Raw genomic sequence first — 21,329 nt, forward strand, 5'->3', positions numbered from 1 at the left:
CTCGTAAATTTTGAGTGAACATCGAGACGTTTCTTTGGCATCTTTACATTTTTTAATGAGTTTCTTGCTCCACAAGAGATGAACGTCACCATTTTGATTTCTACACACAAAACGTGTGTGTGTGTATATACTATATATAGATATATATATATATAACTATATTATATAGTTATATATATTTATATATATATACACGTTTTGTGTGTATATATATATTTTTATATATATATAATATATTATGTATATATAAATATACTATATATAAATATATATATTAATATATTATATATATACAAATATATTTATATATATATTATATATATATATTCCTGTACTTTGATATTTATGCTAGCTTAATTGTTAGCATGGCATGCTAACAATCAATCAATAAAATAAACAATCGCAGAACAACAATCACTGTATTACTTGTGGCCTTTAACGCGTTGTTGACGGCCCTTTGTTTTTAAAGATGTGAACTATGCTGCCATGATGTCATCGGAGGGTTTTCTCCCTCCGAGTGATTTATGGGATGTTTCCTACGTATTGCTAAATAACAGCCCGTTCATCAGTGTTCTGACGAGTCTCCTTATGCACTAGCACTTTGACGTCTCTAGGGGTTTGTATAAGACAGACTGTTTTCATGTTGTACAGTTTTGAATTTCTTTTTTTTTGGCTTCTTTTTTGTGTAAAAACTTGTTTGATCTTTTCTCGGTTGGATTTAAATCCCACGTTTTGTTTTCTCCCTTTTTGTTTTTGTCTTAACTAAATAAAAAGCTGCAACTAAAACTGATCTTTGAGTTTCATGTCTTCTGGTGAAAAGGGCCCAACAACGCCTGTATTTCCTTAGGCGACTGAGGAAATTCAACATGGCCCCCCGCATCCTCAGAACATTCTACACCAGTACCATCGAGAGTGTTCTGACAGGTTGCATCACCGTCTGGTACGGGAACTGCACCGCCCTGGAGCGTAGGGCACTACAGAGGGTGGTGCGGTCGGCACAGTACATCGTTGGAGGTGAGCTTCCCTCCATCCTGGACATATACACCAAGCGGTGCGTGGCCAGGGCCAAACGGATGCTGAAAGACAATAACCACCCCGGCCACAAACTGTTCACCCTTCTACCGTCAGGCAGGCGATACCGCAGTATCAAGTGCCGCACAAACAGACTGAGGGACAGCTTCTTCAGTCAGGCCATCAGGCTGCTGAACAAGGACTGAGACCCTCATTAACACTACACACCAGAACATATTCTGTGAATATCTATGGCCATGGTGTATATTTTATTACATTGTTTTATATATATATATTGTATATATATATTGTATGTATATACATCTAGGGCTGTGAAACGATTAAAAATTTTAATCGGGTTAATCACAGGTTTTTGTGGATTAATCATGATTAATCACATATTACCGATATTCTCGGTATATTTTGTGAGAACATAGAGATTTATGACAAAAGACGGATATATACATTTATACATTCTTCTATACAATGGTGCTGCAACTCAGCAGTTATTTAGCAGTTTTCTTTCATATGGAACATTAATACATCTTCATCCTAAACAGAATGTTTAACCCTCCTGTTACCTTTCGGGTCAATTTGACCCCATTCAATGTTTAATGTCGGTGTTCTTTGGGGTCAATTTGACCCCAGGCTGTTTTTCACTGTGTCAAACATAAGAAATATCAACTTTTTTATTTATTTAAAGGGCTATTTAGGTAGTCAACAAACAAACATAAAGTACCTCACACTTAAACTTGGGAAGCAATATTAATTCTAATAATTTTCTGGAGGTTTTAATTGCTGGGGTCAAATTGACCCCGAGGGTAAAATATGTTAGTAAAGTAAAGGTAACAGGAGGGTTAAACAGAACATGTTTCTCTTGTTTGTCAACCATTAACTCCACCATGATACAATCTAAAGGCCTCTAGTCTTCCTCTAGCAGCTGCTGAGGCAAACTGACTGTGTGGGTTTTCTTCATGAACTGGGCCGTGATGAAAGGGACGGCGGGGACACCGCTGCAAAGCTGAAACCTCACCGGCCCGGACAGGTGGACAGATTGACAAGTGACTTTTTTTTTGTTCGGTCCCGATGCGCGCGCACGGAGCTCTGTGGCGCGCGAGACGGAGATCGATAAGTGTTAACGCAACGCGAAGAGACAGAAATGACATGCTGCTGTGGAGATACGATGAACAACAGACGTTTAGTTTAATAAAAGAACAAAGACGTGCTCTAGAGAACATGTCCGGGGGCGGGCCAATCTCTTTAATGTCATGCGATCTACCGACACTACGCCGCGATCGACTGGCAGGTCGCGATCGACGTGTTGAGACCCTGATCTACAGGAAGTAAAAGTCGTCACAAGGTTTCCGGAGGTGAACCTGCGGAAGGATCATTACCGATGAACAGACCGTCTGCATGAGAGCGGACAGAGTTCAGATTGAAGTGGTGGATTGGAAGCTCATTTTGCAAGTGACTTTTTTTTCGTCCCGACGACCAACAACAGACGGATTGGAAGCTCATTCTGCGCATGCGTTAAATGCGTTAAAAAAAAAAAACTAGTTAAACCTGTAATTTAATTAACTGAGTTAACGCGTTATTTTTCACAGCACTAATATATATATATATTGTCTCAAAAAAGTGTATATTTTATTACATTGTTTTATATATATATTGTCATGATGTATATTCTATTACATTGTTTTATATATATATATTGTTAATACTTTCTTCTTTTTTGTGGATATTGTATAGTTTATTCTCATTCTTATTCTTTTTTTAGTCTGCTACTGCTGTCGGGTGTTTTGCAAATAAGAATTTCACAAACCGATTATACTTGTATAAAAGGGGATGTGACAATAAAAACTTGAAACTTGAAACTTGAAACTTCTGTTCACGACGATGCGTAATAACCAAAAACCACATCTGTGTCTGATTACGCTCTTATTTATCTGTTTTAATCTTGTTTTAAAATGTATTTTAATGATTGATAAAACAATGGATGGACACAAAGGTTCACGTCATCATATTGAATGTTTTATTTATTATCTTAAACTATATTTCCTCTTCTCTTTTTTTATTACTCATTTATTAATGTTATTATTTTTATTATTATTACTTTTGTTGCCATACAACCTGATACTGCTGATGTATTTAAACCAGCAACATTTCGCTGAAATAAAAGCATGAGTCTTTAATTTCTATTTTCCATAAATAGATTTTTTATCATTAAAAAAATCCAATTAGAAAGAAAATCTCACAATGTTTAAAAAAAACAAAGAAAAAAATATTTGATCATTGGAGGATTTAATTGTAATTTTTTAAATAAATAATAGATTATTCTTTTCAATGTAAATATCAAATCAAGATGAGGTCGTTGGTGTAATGTACCTGTTTGTCCACTAGAGGGCAGCAGAGCGCCGCTTGGATACTCGGAGGCTTCGTCCTCGGACACTTTGCTCATGTTTCTGCTGCTGGGATCGAACCCGTGAACTTTATGTTTCAGATGTTTCTGAAGCGGCACATTTATTCCATCAACTTGTCCCAAAACATCTCTAAAGTTTTATTTATTTGTTTTGTTTAATTTAATTACTGAACGTCACCGTCTGCATTTCTTGGCTTTTCTATCTTGTTTTTGGCTGAAAGCGTCTTGGAAACAGATGTGATGACCATTTTATTCTCTGCTTCATGAGTTAGAGCTGCATTCTCTCTCCTGACCACCAGGGGGCTCCTCTGGTTGTATAGAAGTCTATGCTTCATGTGTTAAAGCTGCATTCTCTCCTGATCACCAGGGGGCTCCTCTGGTTGTATAGAAGTCTATATAGTGACTCTACTTCTCTTGATGTCTTCGCTCAGTAAACATTGGAAACATGAGTTTATGTCTCTAGTCTCAAGTCTTCTTCTATACAGCATGATGTCATCATTTATACTTCATGGTCTGTAGAGTCAGCCCATGAAGCAGGGGGCGCTTTAGGGGCGGGGCTACAGGTGATTGACAGGTCGACATCAGAGACGTATACGTACTTGTATTTCTACTCGGCTTTAACGCAAGGCTTCAGGCACAGGTAGATAGAGATATAGGTGTGTGTGTGTGTGTGTGTGAGTGTGTGTGTGTGTGTGTGTGTGTATGGAGGCCCAGGAGGCTCAACACCCCTGACCTGCCGTTAAAGTGTGAGCGTGAAGCGCTGAGCGGATGTAAAAGGATCAGAGTGTCAGGGGCTGTTTGACAAGCTGAGACAATACCTGGTGTGTGTGTGTGTGTGTGTGTGTGAGAGAGAGTGTGTGTGAGTGAGAGTGTGTGTGTGTGAGAGAGTGAGAGAGTGTGTGTGAGTGTGTGAGTGTGAGAGAGTGTGTGTGAGTGTGTGTGTGTTAGCCATGGGTCAGAGCCCCGGCTGTCATGTCACAGTGTTCCCATGGCACTTCACAGCCACCTGGAGACACCTGAAGCAGGAGGAGGAGGAGGAGGAAGGACGGATGAACGGACGGACAGCGGTCGAGAGAAGAGTGAGAGGAGCTGTCAATCAGAGTCAGATATCCCCCCCCCGCAGCCCCCCCCCCCCCCCCGACCCTTTTGAATCCAGGTCCTCTCGGATGGCGTCCGCTCGGCCGCCATATCGTCACTGTGGCTGTTTAGCCGCTTCGCCCGTCACGGCTCATAAGGGCCTTTTGACGTGGAACAGAAAAGAGGAGGGATTAGAAGTGAGGGGGGGGGGGGGAATAAATGTTCAGCTATTTCCTGTTAATATCTGCCCCTCGTGGGGCTCTCATGAGAGGAGGAGGCGCCCCTTCACTTTCAAGAGGCTTAGCAGCAGTTAGCTGCTCCGGGCCGCGGGGACGGTCATCACATGTTAACTCCCCTCACACCCCCCCCCCCCCCCCCGGGCCTCACAATGAACCGCTCCACTTAGTTCACTCTTTCAGGGCCGCTAATGAAACGCCAGAGGCTAAATTAATAGATGCTAATGGCCGCCTTCAATCAAAAGCCGAGCGGGATCCGACCGGCCGGCGAGGCCTATTAATTAACATGTGGGGGGGGGGGGGGGGCTGTGGTTCACACGGGCCTCCGCGGGGCAGCCCATTGTCGGTGGAGGCGGGGGGGCTTTGTGCAGCTTCCCCGGGCCACAATTAGAGGCCCCTGAATGGGCTGCTGTTTGTCCCCCAGGTCCAGAAGCTGCACACGGGAATCAGAGAGACAGGAGACAAAAGACAAGAGACAAAATACAAGAGACAAGAGACGGAGACAAGAGACAAAAGACAAAGTACAAGAGATGGAGACAAAAGACAAGAGACAAGAGACAGATACAAGAGACAGAGACAAGAGACGGAGACAAGAGACAAGAGACGGAGACACGAGACAAGAGACGGAGACAGAGACAAGAGACGGAGACAAGAGACGGAGACAAGATACAAGAGACGGAGACAAGAGACGGAGACAAGAGACGGAGACACGAGACAGAGACAAGAGACGGAGACACGAGACAAGAGACAGAGACAAGAGACGGAGACACGAGACAAGAGACGGAGACAAGATACAAGAGACGGAGACGAGACGGAGACACGAGACAAGAGACAGATACAAGAGACAAGAGACAGAGACACGAGAAAAGAGACAGATACAAGAGACAGAGACAAGAGACGGAGACAAGAGACAGATACAAGAGACGGAGACAAGAGACGGAGACAAGAGACATAGACAAGAGACAAGAGACAGAGACAAGAGACGGAGACACGAGGCAAGAGACAGATACAAGAGACAGAGACACGAGACAAGAGACAGATACAAGAGACGGAGACACGAGACAAGAGACAAGAGACATAGACAAGAGACGGAGACAAGAGACAGATACAAGAGACAAGAGACAGAGACAAGAGACGGAGACAAGAGACAGATACAAGAGACAAAAGACAAGAGACAAGATACAAGAGACGGAGACACCAGACAAGAGACAGAGACAAGAGACGGAGACAAGAGACAGAGACAAGAGATGGAGACAAGAGATGGAGACAAGAGACAAGAGACAGATACAAGAGACAAGAGACAAGATACAAGAGACGGAGACACGAGACAAGAGACAGAGACAAGAGACGGAGACACGAGACAAGAGACGGAGACAAGATACAAGAGACGGAGACGAGACGGAGACACGAGACAAGAGACAGATACAAGAGACAAGAGACAGAGACACGAGAAAAGAGACAGATACAAGAGACAGAGACAAGAGACGGAGACAAGAGACAGATACAAGAGACGGAGACAAGAGACGGAGACAAGAGACAAGAGACAGATACAAGAGACAAGAGACAGAGACACGAGAAAAGAGACAGATACAAGAGACAGAGACAAGAGACGGAGACAAGAGACAGATACAAGAGACGGAGACAAGAGACGGAGACAAGAGACAGAGACAAGAGACAAGAGACAGAGACAAGAGACGGAGACACGAGGCAAGAGACAGATACAAGAGACAGAGACACGAGACAAGAGACAGATACAAGAGACGGAGACACGAGACAAGAGACAGAGACAAGAGACGGAGACAAGAGACAGATACAAGAGACAAGAGACAGAGACAAGAGATGGAGACAAGAGACAGATACAAGAGACAAAAGACAAGAGACAAGATACAAGAGACGGAGACACCAGACAAGAGACAGAGACAAGAGACGGAGACAAGAGACAGAGACAAGAGACGGAGACAGACAAGAGACAAGAGACAGATACAAGAGACAAGAGACAAGATACAAGAGACGGAGACACGAGACAAGAGACAGAGACAAGAGATGGAGACACGAGACAAGAGACGGAGAGACGAGACAAAAGACAAGATACAAGAGACGGAGACACGAGACAAGATACAAGATACAAGATACAAGAGACAGAGACAAGAGATGGAGACACGAGACAAGAGACGGAGACACGAGACAAGAGACAAGAGATGGAGACACGAGACAAACGACAAGAGACAAGAGACGGAGACAAGAGACAAAAGACAAGAGACAAGAGACGGAGACTCGAGGAGGAGTCTAGGAGGACTCGAGGAGGGATCGAGGAGGACTCTAGGAGGAGTCGAGGAGGAGTCTAGGAGGAGTCTAGGAGGGATCGAGGAGGAGTCGAGGAGGATTGTATTTACGGAATAAAGGATCAATAATCAGTTTCCGTGGATCTGACTTCAGATCAGTTCTTTCTTGTACATAAAGTAAACGTTCAGATTTGAAGACTGAAATTAAAATAAAATCCACTTTAAGAAAAACATCATGACTTAATGTTGTAGTTTAACACATAACTTTATCTTATTAAATGTTTTATTTTTGAAAAATCTGCATCAGTAAAATTGTTCTGATTTTGATGAATGATATTTATTGATATGTATTTATTGATATATATTTATTGATGTATATTTATTTATATATATTTATTGATATATGTTAACTGATATATGATATGTATTGATGTTTATTTATTGATGTATATTATTTATCAATGTATATTTATTGATATATGATATTTGTTGATTATATATTTATACATATATATATATATTGATATATATTTATTGATGTATATTTATTGATATATGATATTTATTGATATATATTTATACATATTTATATATTTATTGATGTATATTTATTGATAAATGATATTTATTGATATATATTTATTGATGTTTATTTATCGATGTATATTTATTGATATATATTTATTGATGTATATTTATCGATGTATATTTAATGATATATGATATTTATTGTCTGTCAGTCAGGTAATGAGAGCTGGAAACGTAACTCAGACAACAGAGGGAGGTTTCCTCTGACCTTTGACCTCTGGGGTCAATTGTCTTGTTCTGTGTCAATTGACCTGTCAGCAGACACACACACACACACACATGCACACACACACACACACACATACACACAGCACGGAAGTCCAGACAACAACAACAACGTTTATTCTTATATATTTAATTTTCTTTGTGATTAATATGAATGTATTATGCATTAAAATATTAAATATAACACATTAAGAGTTTAATCAACAACAATTATTGTAAAACAGGATTGGACAATTAAATACTGAACGACGCTAAACACACAAACAGAAAATATGAAATCAAATGTTTAAATCTTTTAAATAAAATAGAATAAAACAATAAGATAGATAAATCATAGTTTTATGAAAATTATTATGTCATAATTACTTTTACTTCACTTTTTACATTTTTCTCTCACCAATATTAATTATTTTAAAATAACAAAAATGGAAAAAATGGAAACAAACTTATTTATATAATATAATAAATACATTACATAAATTAAATATATATATATATATATATATGTATATACGTATTAAAAAGAAAATATGAAGATAGAAACCAATTAATAAATATAATAATTAAAGAATAAATCCATCATTTCTGAATTAGTATTTTTAACAGTGTAAAGTTTAATGATATTTGAGAACAGAAATCGTCTATAAGTTGAACTTCCGGTGATTAATCACGTTTGATTTCATGAGGCAGCCGTCAACCCTCCTCAGTGACATCCTCTTTGTCATGACCTCATCATCATCTTCATCACTGTCAATCATCGTCTCCTCCCTCCGCGTCATCCACTCCATCAACAAAATGGCTGTTTGAAACGTGGCTTCTGCGCATGCTCAGCGCACCTCCGCCCGGGAGGGCAGGGCAGGTATCTCCTCCCTCCCGGTTGACTGACAGACACTCTCGGCTCCGGACTCCAGCGCGCGCAGGACTCACGGAGCGACCAGAGCGGCTGCGCGCACCGACCCGAGGACCCGCACCGGGAGACTTTGAGAGGAGTTTGTTGTTGTTGTTGTTGTTGTTTGCTTGTTTGCGATCACCTGCACCACAGCACCGCGCGGCCCGTGCAGAGACACCGCCCCGGACACGCAGGTGAGCGCGGGGCGTCCGCGGCTCACCGACTGCCTCCGAGCCCGGACTTCTTTTTCCGTTTTACGCACGCGGGACTCTCGGGGGAGTTATGGCTCTCTGGGGGAACCGGGGAGTCTGAGCCCGAGTCCGAGGACCGGGACGAACCGGACGCCGCCGATTTGTCCTTATCTTCATCCTCTTCCTCCTCCCGCTGCCGCTCCGCGCCGCGCAGGTACGATGTTCCACCACAGCAGCGGCAAGAAGTGCTTCACCATCGAGTCGCTGGTCGGGAAGGAGCCGAGCGGCCACCCCGCGGGGGACGAGCTCATCCGGCCCACCGCGCTCCGGTTCCCGGAGTCCCTGCACCCCGCCGCCGCCGCCGCCGCGGCCGCCGCCGCCGCGGGGGTCTTCGGCTCGTGCTTCCAGGGCAGCGGCGGGAGGACTTTATACTCGGCCGGGCCGGACATGTTGCTCCAGGAGCCCGGGACGCACGCGCACAGCCCCGGCGGCGCGCTGCCGCTGCACCCGCTGCAGATCCCCCCGCCGCAGAGCTTCTTCAGCCCGCAGCACCGGGAGGCGCTGAGCTTCTACCCCTGGGTGCTGCGGAGCCGGTACCTGGGCCACCGCTTCCAAGGTGAGCGGGGGGGGGGGGGCGGGGGGGGGGCGGTGTTTATAGGGATTTATAGATTTATACATCATCTACCGCTCTATTCTGGTTGGTTTGGGGTTAATTTAAAGCAACTTTAATTCAAATCACTTTGTGTATAGTGTGTGTGTAAAATATTAATATTATTGTTCTTAATCGATATATTTATTGAATCAGTCGCAATAATATCATCAGACAGATTAATTTGGTCCATTTCACGTTTATTTTGCCTTTTATTCTTTTATCACTCATGTTTAATTTTATTTTCCTTCTTCTGCTATAATAATAACTGTATTATTATTATTATTATTATTATTATTATTTGTATTCAGTGTTAATTTTCCTATTTAATTTAACTAAATAAGTTAAATATTAAACTATCACAGTCCTCTTAAAATATAATAGTGATCATTATGATAATATTAGTGGGATAATCAATAAGAGTATTTGTAGTATTTAAGTGGCAGATATATATATATATATATATATATATATATATTGATGGTATTATTTCTAACAAAAACCCGTATAGTGGGTTTTTAACATGAAATATTTGTATGTGTTACCAGCTGTTAAACCTTTAACAATCTATATTAATATTAAAACATGATTTCTTCCACCCCGATGACTCACTGAGGACCCCCCCCCCTGCCCCCCCTGAGTCATTTTAAACAATAAATCACCTCGTGTCTTATATAATTAGGATTTATATTTCTATTGTTTTTAATCCTGTTTTAAACACATATTTATGCAAAATGCACGAGCGACCTCTAACCTCAAATATAATAAATATAATAATAATGATAATATCCCTTACTTACAATAATAATACTTTTATAATAATAATGTAGTACTCAGTTGTGAACATATTTAAGTCTCAAAATTACAGTTTCTTTATTATTTCGTTATTAATTTGTAATTTGTATTAATCTTTTATCTTTTTATTGACTTAAATATTTTACATTTAACAATCAGTCATTAAACATTATTAAATTAAAGTGAAACAACTTTAAAAATCGACGTTTGGATCAAAGTTTGTGAGTTTTTTCTTCTGAGGGTTTTAAAGAGTTTTTGTTTATTTATTTAAATGAACATTAAACATAAATGTGAATTATCTTTAAGTTCATCGATGTTTTACCCGCAGACTTTATTGATTATTATATAATAACTAACAACAGAGTTGATCATAGAGATTTTAACTTTACGGCCTTTTTATTAAATTGCAGAAAAAAAAGTAAATCTGCGACATTTGTGTTTTTCTTCTAAAACACTTTAAACCCGTTTTTGATGATTGTGAATAAAATCTGCTTCTCACAGAAAACTCATGAAGAATAATCGATATCAATCAATTAAAGTCCAGCTGACGATCTCGCGGGAAAAAGAGTTGATATTCATATTTATTAAGAGCTTTTCTTCTCGCGTGTTTTTTCTCCTCCGATGAATCATAATAATAATAATAATAATAATAATAATATCAACTGTACATTTATAATCTAATAACACATGTTTACTATCACATCAGGAAACATGTGACAATAAAACATGTACAAATTAAACATTTAAAAATACAAAAATTAAACCTGTAAAAATGAAACATGTGAAAGTGAAACATGTAAAGACTGAACATGTGAAACATGTAAAAGTGAAACATGTGAAAATGAAATATGTAAAAACTAAACATGTGAAACATGTGAAAATGAAGCAGCAGAGTTTTCACGTTCCTAAAACGTAGAAGAAGAAAAAAATAATTCGGAGAAAATCTTTATTTATGCTTTGGAAAAAAAAGACAAATAATAAGAAATAAATCCTAAACATTCTATCCAGAGTTTACCAACATGTGGCGGTCAGGGGGAATTATTTAAAATGCTATATGAGTGATAAAATGTACAAAAAAATGACAAAAGAAAATTGAATATATAAATACAGTTGGTTATGATTCATTTACATTGATTATAAATTAAAGAATGGACCTATAAATACATTCTTTACATTTAAAATTCATTTATTTAGATGTTTAAATGCCAAAGAATTACACAAAGTGTATTCAAATACAAAATAAACAATTATTGGAGGTTGATTAGAGAAAAGAAAACATGATGGAAATAATTCGCCGCTCTTTGAAAAAGAATCGTAAAAGAAAATCTCACATTCAAATCCTCAAACCAAACCTCATTTAAATATGAGGCTTTATTAAAAGCAGCTGGACGTAGTTTAAAGACATTAATGTAGGAAACGGAAGAAAGTCTCAAATATAACTTTATTTAAACCCGTAACTTTGATAAATAATGTTGTTTATTCTCTTTGTGTCATTTATTATTTTGTTATTTCAACGTTTCATGTCACAAATGTTTTAAAGTCTTTTTTTCCCCCAAAATTCACTCGACACGTTCCAGAACCTCTAAACTTTATGATCTAAATAAAGTTTAAAGTTCAGCTACAGTTTACCACGAAAGAGGTGAAATCTGTTTGTGACCTTTGACCTCTGCACAGGTTCATACTGACCTCCCTTATTTTGCCAAATGCACGCTCTTATTTTATGACATGTGCAGCAGGGAAATATATTATTCATTATATTTATAATTATAATAATGCAGCGTGATGAATCTAAAACATGTTTTAAGACAAATCAAAAGCACGGCCCCTAAAATATATATATATATATAATTTATTTTTTAATTTGTTGAATTTTTTTGAATTGAATGATTTTTATTTTTATAGGACTTTTATCTCTTTCTTGAGATTTAAATATTTAGATTTCTTTGTAAAACCAACAGACTGAACATTCCTATTAAATTAAGAAAAAAATAAAATAATAAATCTTCATGAGTTTAAATCAGTTCAAACCTTAAACAGCCTGAAGTCACATTAACATCAATATTTCTCTCGGTCCTATGAACACAATAAAAGTTGTTATTATTATCATTATTTAATAATTCACAGATTGCTTTCTCAAATATCGATTCATCTTTTAGTTTAACATTTTTTGGAAAAAAGTGAAAAATGCTTATTTCTGTTTTTATAGTATTCCAACAAATATCTTAAAGCTCTATAATTAATACAAAGTTCAAACCTTTTAACAGATCTTTTAATATTTTACTTTTAAATGTCATCAAAAATCTTCCAAACGAGGAACTTTAACTTAACGTCTTCAACTTTGATGTTTTATGTTTGAGAAATATTGAATACTGTGAGAACCAAGAGCTTTAATAACAGTGTTATTACAGTGTTATTACCTCATCTTAACACACACTGTTATAACAGGTCTTAACACACACACTGTTATAACAGGTCTTAACACACACTGTTCTAACAGGTCTTAATACACACTGTTGTAACAGGTCTTAACACACACTGTTATAACAGGTCTTAATACACACTGTTATAACAGGTCTTAACACACACTGTTATAACAGGTCTTAATACACACTGTTATAACAGGTCTTAACACACACTGTTATAACAGGTCTTAACACACACTGTTATAACAGGTCTTAACACACACTGTTATAACAGGTCTTAATACACACACTGTTATAACAGGTCTTAACACACACTGTTATAACAGGTCTTAACACACACTGTTATAACAGGTCTTAACACACACACTGTTATAACAGGTCTTAATACACACTGTTATAACAGGTCTTAACACACACTGTTATAACAGGTCTTAATACACACTGTTATAACAGGTATTAATACACACTGTTATAACAGGTCTTAACACACACTGTTATAACAGGTCTTAACACATACTGTTATAACAGGTCTTAACACACACTGTTATAACAGGTCTTAATACACACTGTTATAACAGGTCTTAACACACACACTGTTATAACAGGTCTTAACACACACTGTTATAACATGTCTTAATACACACTGTTATAACAGGTCTTAATACACACTGTTATAACAGGTCTTAACACACACACTGTTATAACAGGTCTTAACACACACTGTTATAACAGGTCTTAACACACACTGTTATAACAGGTCTTAACACACACACTGTTATAACAGGTCTTAACACACACACTGTTATAACAGGTCTTAACACACACTGTTATAACAGGTCTTAACACACACACTGTTATAACAGGTCTTAACACACACTGTTATAACAGGTCTTAACACATACTGTTATAACAGGTCTTAACACACACTGTTATAACAGGTCTTAACACACACTGTTATAACAGGTCTTAACACACACACTGTTATAACAGGTCTTAATACACACTGTTATAACAGGTCTTAACACACACTGTTATAACAGGTCTTAATACACACTGTTATAACAGGTCTTAACACACTGTTATAACAGGTCTTAACACACACACTGTTATAACAGGTCTTAACACACACTGTTATAACAGGTCTTAATACACACTGTTATAACAGGTCTTAACACACACTGTTATAACAGGTCTTAACACACACTGTTATAACAGGTCTTAACACACACTGTTATAACAGGTCTTAATACACACTGTTATAACAGGTCTTAACACACACACTGTTATAACAGGTCTTAACACACACTGTTATAACAGGTCTTAACACACACACTGTTATAACAGGTCTTAACACACACACTGTTATAACAGGTCTTAACACACACTGTTATAACAGGTCTTAACACACACACTGTTATAACAGGTCTTAACACACACTGTTATAACAGGTCTTAACACACACTGTTATAACAGGTCTTAACACACACACTGTTATAACAGGTCTTAACACACACACTGTTATAACAGGTCTTAACACACACACTGTTATAACAGGTCTTAACACATACTGTTATAACAGGTCTTAACACACACTGTTATAACAGGTCTTAATACACACTGTTATAACAGGTCTTAACACACACACTGTTATAACAGGTCTTAACACACACTGTTATAACATGTCTTAATACACACTGTTATAACAGGTCTTAATACACACTGTTATAACAGGTCTTAACACACACACTGTTATAACAGGTCTTAACACACACTGTTCTAACATGTCTTAACACACACACTGTTATAACAGGTCTTAACACACACACTGTTATAACAGGTCTTAACACACACACTGTTATAACAGGTCTTAAAACACACACTGTTATAACAGGTCTTAACACACACACTGTTATAACAGGTCTTAATACACACTGTTATAACAGGTCTTAACACACACACTGTTATAACAGGTCTTAACACACACTGTTATAACAGGTCTTAACACACACACTGTTATAACAGGTCTTAACACACACACTGTTATAACAGGTCTTAACACACACACTGTTATAACAGGTCTTAACACACACTGTTGTGTACTCACTGGAGGCTCCTCTTCGTTAGCTTCGTTAGCTCGTCCGCTAATCAGAGTAAACAACAAGGAGACAGTTAAAGTACTAACACACACACACACACACACACACACACACACACACCTATACACACACACCTACACACACACACACACACACACACACACACACACACACACACACACACACACACACACACACACACACACACACACACACACACACACACACACACACACACACACACACACACACACACACACACACACACTCTCTCTAACAGGTCTGGACTTGTCAGTGCCAGGGGAGTCTGATGTGCCATCTGCCCCAACAACCCCTCCTCCTCCTCCTCCTCCTCCATCATCATCATCTCCTCCATCATCATCATCATCTTTTGGCCTCTCCTCCTCTTCCTCACTTCCTTCTTCTTCTGTATCGTTCTCCTCGTCTTTCTCAAAAAACAAATCCTCTTCTTTTCTCTTCTTCTTCTTCTTCTTCTTCTTCTTCTTCTTCTTCTTCTTCTTCTTCTTCTTCTTCTCAGTACCGAGATGTATAATAAAACGTATTTAATATAACAAACAAGAATCATCAGCACATACACGGCCACAGCCCATTGGCTGAGAGCAGCAGCACTTCCTGTCTGACCCTGTGAGACTTCCCGACCTCAGTCGCCGAGCGGGAGGCTCCCATTGGCTACTGGAGGTCACATGAGACACCTTTAATGACACAGCACGCCACTACCCGCTAAAGAGAGGCGGGGCTTCTCCAGGAGCTCACAGCTGTTTCTCACTTCCGGTTTCCTTCAAAATAAGATGGCTTCAAAATAAAAGCTCATCCCGCCTGTAAACAGCTGTTTTTACGATCCCTGAGGAAAACGCCTCGGAACCAATAGCCTCACCGATGGTTATAATACCCACAATGCATCTGACAATCCACAGTATACAGTCACATCATCATATAGTGGTGACACTTTCTCCTGTTTCCTCAATACATTCTTCATAATTTACCTCATTAATTATCAGATCTTTCTTTATCCATTAATTTAAACTCTTGTTTACATGTGCAAGTATGAAAAACAACTGCACAATTGGTTAGCATGGTGGTGTTAGCATGTTGGTGTTAGCATGTTGGTGTTAGCATGGTGGTGTTAGCATGGGGGTGTTAGCATGATGGTGTTAGCATGGTGGTGTTAGCATGATGGTGTTAGCATGGTGGTGTTACCATGGTAGTGTTAGCATGGTGGTGTTAGTATGTTGGTGTTAGCATGGTGGTGTTAGCATGGTGGTGTTAGCATGGTAGTGTTAGCATGGTGGTGTTAGCATGGTGGTGTTAGCATGGTAGTGTTAGCATGATGGTGTTAGCATGGTGGTGTTAGCATGATGGTGTTAGCATGGTGGTGTTAGCATGATGGTGTTAGCATGGTGGTGTTACCATGGTAGTGTTAGCATGGTGGTGTTAGTATGTTGGTGTTAGCATGGTGGTGTTAGCATGGTAGTGTTAGCATGGTGGTGTTAGCATGGTGGTGTTAGCATGGTAGTGTTAGCATGATGGTGTTAGCATGGTGGTGTTAGCATGATGGTGTTAGCATGGTGGTGTTAGCATGGTAGTGTTAGCATGGTGGTGTTAGCATGGTGGTGTAGAGGTTAGCATGGGACATTGACCTCGAGCTCCAACCCTGAGTAGGTTAAGCTGTTTGGAGAATGGAAGGACAGACGTTGTTGTTGTTGTTGTCGTGAGGCTGCATGTAGCTGCATGTTACTGAAACCAGACGTTAGCGCCAAACCTCGACAGAAGACGAGTTCTCGTGTTTCCCTTCGGGTTAATTGACCGACGTCGAGCGCCTGAATAATAAAAGCCCAAACCCGTCCGTGACCTCCGACCTCGATGACGTCATCGTTGCCTCGCGGCGGCGCCTCGGCCTCTTTCCCGTCCAACAGAAGTCAACTGTCGTGTCTGCCGGCTCGGCTCCTGCCAGGCGACCGTTGACCTCCGGCCGCCGCCGCCGCCGGGCTCTTTGCATATGAATGCGTCGGCTCGGCGCTAGCGGCGGCTAAAAGGCGTGAGCGCGTGTCGGCTTTCCCGAACGTCAACATTGTTTCCTCGCTCGAAAACCGCCGAGCAAACCGACCTTTTTTTGTTCTTTCGCACGAACGCGAAGAAGTCGAGCGCGGATTTGTTTTTATGTAAAATGATATTGTGAGATTTCAATAAGCGGTGGATTTGTGGGTTCGTAGCGAACGCGACGCACAAAGAGACACGTCAGTTTCTGGTTTCTTCACCGACATTGTTTTTCTCGGATCGGATTTAACCGAACGGCACCTGAACGCACCTCATAAACAAATGAGTTCTTTTGACTTCTGAGTGTCCCGTGGAAAAATAATAACAATATTTTACTGCGTACACGAAAGTTTTCATTCACTTAAGAGTATTTTTCTGTCTTCGGTTCAGTTTTTATTTGTATTTCTTTCAAGTGAATTCAGCTGTCAGTATTTCCTTTTGAAGGCAAACTTTATTTACAATAGTTTTTATTGACAATAGTTTTTATTTAAAACACTTTTTATTTACAATACTTTTTATTTACAACACTTTTTATTTACAATACTTTTTATTTAAAACACTTTTTATTTACAATACTTTTTATTTATAACACTTTTTATTTACAATACCTTTTATTTAAAACACTTTTTATTTACAATACTTTTTATTTACAACACTTTTTATTTACAATACTTTCTATTTAATTTTTACAAAATTTAAAACACTTTTTATTTACAATACTTTTTATTTAAAACATTTTTTATATACAATCATTTTTATTTACAATACTTTCTGTTGATGCAGGTAAACAATGTAATTTAGCTTCATTTGTCATGATGGTTATTTATTTAAATATTTATTTACTAATATATATATATATATATATATATATATATATATATATATATATATATATAACCCTTTGTAATAAGTGTCATGGAACTAAAAAGAGTTGAGAAGCAGATGTTTGACATTCCTGGTGATGACATCATCGCGTAGTGGAGCAACCCAGAACCCTGAAGTTTACAAGCGTAAACAAAAGTAAAAAAGCGTAAACAAATGTAAACAAACGTAAACAAAAGTAAACAACCGTAAAAAATGTAAACAAGCGTAAAACAAACGTAAACAAGCGTAAACAACTCTTCTCTTTCTGCCGGTCGGCGACGTTTCTTCTCTCAGGGTCGATTAATAAACCGAACAAATGAAATTAAAAGAGCAACAAAGACGTTTAAAAACATTTGAGTCATAATGAAGTCTTGATGGGCCGTCAGCCCACAGCGGAGGGTCGCGGGTTCGATTCCCTTCTGGGCTGAAGCTCCTCCAAGCTTATTAATTATGAATATACAAATAAATAGGGTGAAAGGGAACTAATGAACTAATGGAATTATGAAATTATGACATTATGAACTTATGAAATTATGACATTAGGAACTCATGAACTTATGAACTTTTTAACTTATATACCAATAAACTTGTGAGTTAAATAACTAATAAACTAGTGAACTAATTAACTTATCAACTTAGGAATTTATAAACGAATGAACTAACTAGTAATAACTTATACAAGTGAACTAATTAACGAGTGAACTAGTAACTAATGAGCTAATGAACTAGTAACTAATGTAACTAATGAACTAATGTAACTAATGAACTAATGTAACTAATGAACTAATGTAACTAACTCCTTCTCTGTCCCAGGAGACGACGGCGGCCCGGAGAACCTCCTCCTGCACGGCCCGTTCTCCAGGAAGCCCAAACGGATCCGGACCGCCTTCTCCCCGTCTCAGCTGCTGCGCCTGGAGAGGGCCTTCGACAAGAACCACTACGTGGTGGGGGCGGAGCGGAAGCAGCTGGCCAGTGGGCTGTGCCTCACGGAGACACAGGTGAGGAGGAGCAGGAGCAGGAGCAGAAGGAGGAGGAGGAGGAGGGGGGGGGGGAGGAGGAGAGGAGGAGGAAGAGGAGGAGGAGAGGGCCTTCGACAAGAACCACTACGTGGTGGGGGCGGAGCGGAAGCAGCTGGCCAGTGGGCTGTGCCTCACGGAGACACAGGTGAGGAGGAGCAGGAGCAGGAGCAGGAGCAGAAGGAGGAGGAGGGGGAGAGGAGGAGGAGGAGAGGAGGAGGAGGAGGAGGAGAGGAAGAAGAGGAGGGGGGGAGAGGAGGAATAGGAGGAACAGGAGGAGGAGGAGGAAGAGGAGGAGGAGAAGGAGGAGAGGAGGAAGAGGAAGAGGAGGAAGAGGAGGAAGAAGAGAAAGAGGAGGATGGGTGGGAAGAGGAGGAAAAGGAGGAACAGGAGGAACAGGAGGACGAGGAGGAGGAGGAGCAGGAGGGGGGGCATGATGAAGACAATAGGAGACATTTTATGAGGAATATAATATAATATTATTTCGAGAAAAGTAATAAAAAGTCATTTGTTTTAGCCGATAAATATGTTTAAAAAAGGTTATAGTATATATATAGTATGTACATACTATATATAATATGCATATATATATTCATAGAATAATATATCATAAGTAAAATCATAGTAAAGTATTTGAAGTCAGCTGGTGTTTTGAGGTGTGACGCAACAGGAAGTGAGTCACGGTGAGTCTGCCTCGAGGCCCCCCCTCCTCCTCCTCCCGGTGATTGACAGTATGTGTCACCACGGCGACCGCAGAGCCCTGAGTCAGCCACACAGAGGACGACTTCATTGAGGAGGAGACACAGAGCCATAAATCACTGAATCACTGAATCACTAAATCACTCAATAAATAAATCACTAAATCGCTAAATCACTAAATCACTGAATCACTAAATCACTCAATAAATAAATCACTAAATCGCTAAATCACTAAATCACTCAATAAATAAATCGCTAAATCACTAAATCACTGAATCACTAAATAACTAAATCAATAAATCACTACATCACTACATCACTAAATCACTGAATAACTAAATCACTAAATCACTGAATAAGTAAATCACTAAATCAATAAATCACTACATCACTAAATTACTAAATCACTGAATAACTAAATCAATAAATCACTGAATAACTAAATCACTAAATCACTACATCACTAAATCACTGAATCAATAAATCACTGAATAACTAAATCACTAAATCAATAAATCACTACATCACTACATCACCAAATCACTGAATAAATAAATCACTAAATCACTAAATCAATAAATCACTACATCACTACATCACTAAATAACTAAATAACTGAGGAACTAACATAATTACTCATCAATGAATACCTGAGGCTCCAACACACACACACACACACACACACACACACACACACACACACACACACACACACACACACACACACACACACGCACACGCACACGCACACTAGCTCACGGCTCGTGTTGCGCAACCTGTCAGAGCATTAAATCACGTTTAGTACGACTGTCTTTATGTTTATAAATCTTCTCACTCGTCTGTAAGTTTTTAATAATTTTCTCTCATAAATAAAAAGTTAAATAGTACACTTCAACTGTAGAATACTAATACCAGTTTTTAGTGATGCAATTATACTATTATCTAGTTTATATAGATATTTACCTATATTAATATTTATATTATATATATAAATATATATATATATATACATTTACCTGTATTAATATTCATAATAAACATACATGTGAATATATAAATATATATAAATATACATTCATATATATTTATCTTTATTAATATTAATATTTATACACATTTATATAACATATTTATATATAATTATATACATATATAAATATATGTAAATACATATATATACGTCTATATAAATATATACATATATATATTTAAATATTAAAAAAAAGAAATATATAATATATAAAGTTACCTGTATTAAGACACTCTCTCTCTCCAGGTGAAGGTCTGGTTCCAGAACCGCCGGACGAAGCACAAGCGCCAGAAGCTGGAGGAAGAGTCTCCTGAAGCTCAGATGAAGAGGAAAGGAAGTCAGCACATCAACCGCTGGAGAGCAGCCACGCACCAGCCGGGAGGGGGAGGGGGGGAGGAGGTGGACGTGCTCAGTGAGGACTAGACACACACACACACACATACATGCACACACATACATGCACACACATACATGCACACACAAGCACCTGCCTGGAGGGGGGGGGCGGGGGGGTGAGGACGTGGACGTGCACGTGCTCAGTGAGGCCTTTGCGCACTGACACACACACGGCTCACGTTTCCGAGGACCGGTGGATGTCCCTGAAGGCATCGCGATGCAGGTGGAATCCGTCCCGTTGAAGACGACGAGGATTACAAAAATAAAAAAACATAAAAACTCTGATCAGCCACGAAAGAATAGCTTCACATCACAAACTCTACCTTCTTTTTCTATTCCAAGAGGCAAACATAATTAAATGAAAACCCAACAGGAGCCTGAACGCGGC

At 39.1% G+C, this 21,329-nt stretch overlaps 1 protein-coding gene across 1 annotated transcript; it reads left to right on the forward strand.

The window, feature by feature from the left end:
- The first annotated feature begins 8,726 nt into the window (after positions 1-8,726).
- Positions 8,727-20,968, forward strand: emx3 (empty spiracles homeobox 3). Its single transcript, XM_056439852.1, has 3 exons — positions 8,727-9,534; positions 18,614-18,798; positions 20,792-20,968. The coding sequence occupies exons 1-3, from the start codon at positions 9,138-9,140 to the stop codon at positions 20,966-20,968; spliced, it is 759 nt and encodes a 252-aa protein (XP_056295827.1). The 5' UTR covers positions 8,727-9,137.
- The last annotated feature ends 361 nt before the right edge of the window (positions 20,969-21,329 follow it).

The sequence above is a fragment of the Pseudoliparis swirei genome, chromosome 19 (assembly GCF_029220125.1).
Source record: "Pseudoliparis swirei isolate HS2019 ecotype Mariana Trench chromosome 19, NWPU_hadal_v1, whole genome shotgun sequence".
Classification (NCBI taxonomy): Eukaryota; Metazoa; Chordata; class Actinopteri; order Perciformes; family Liparidae; genus Pseudoliparis; species Pseudoliparis swirei.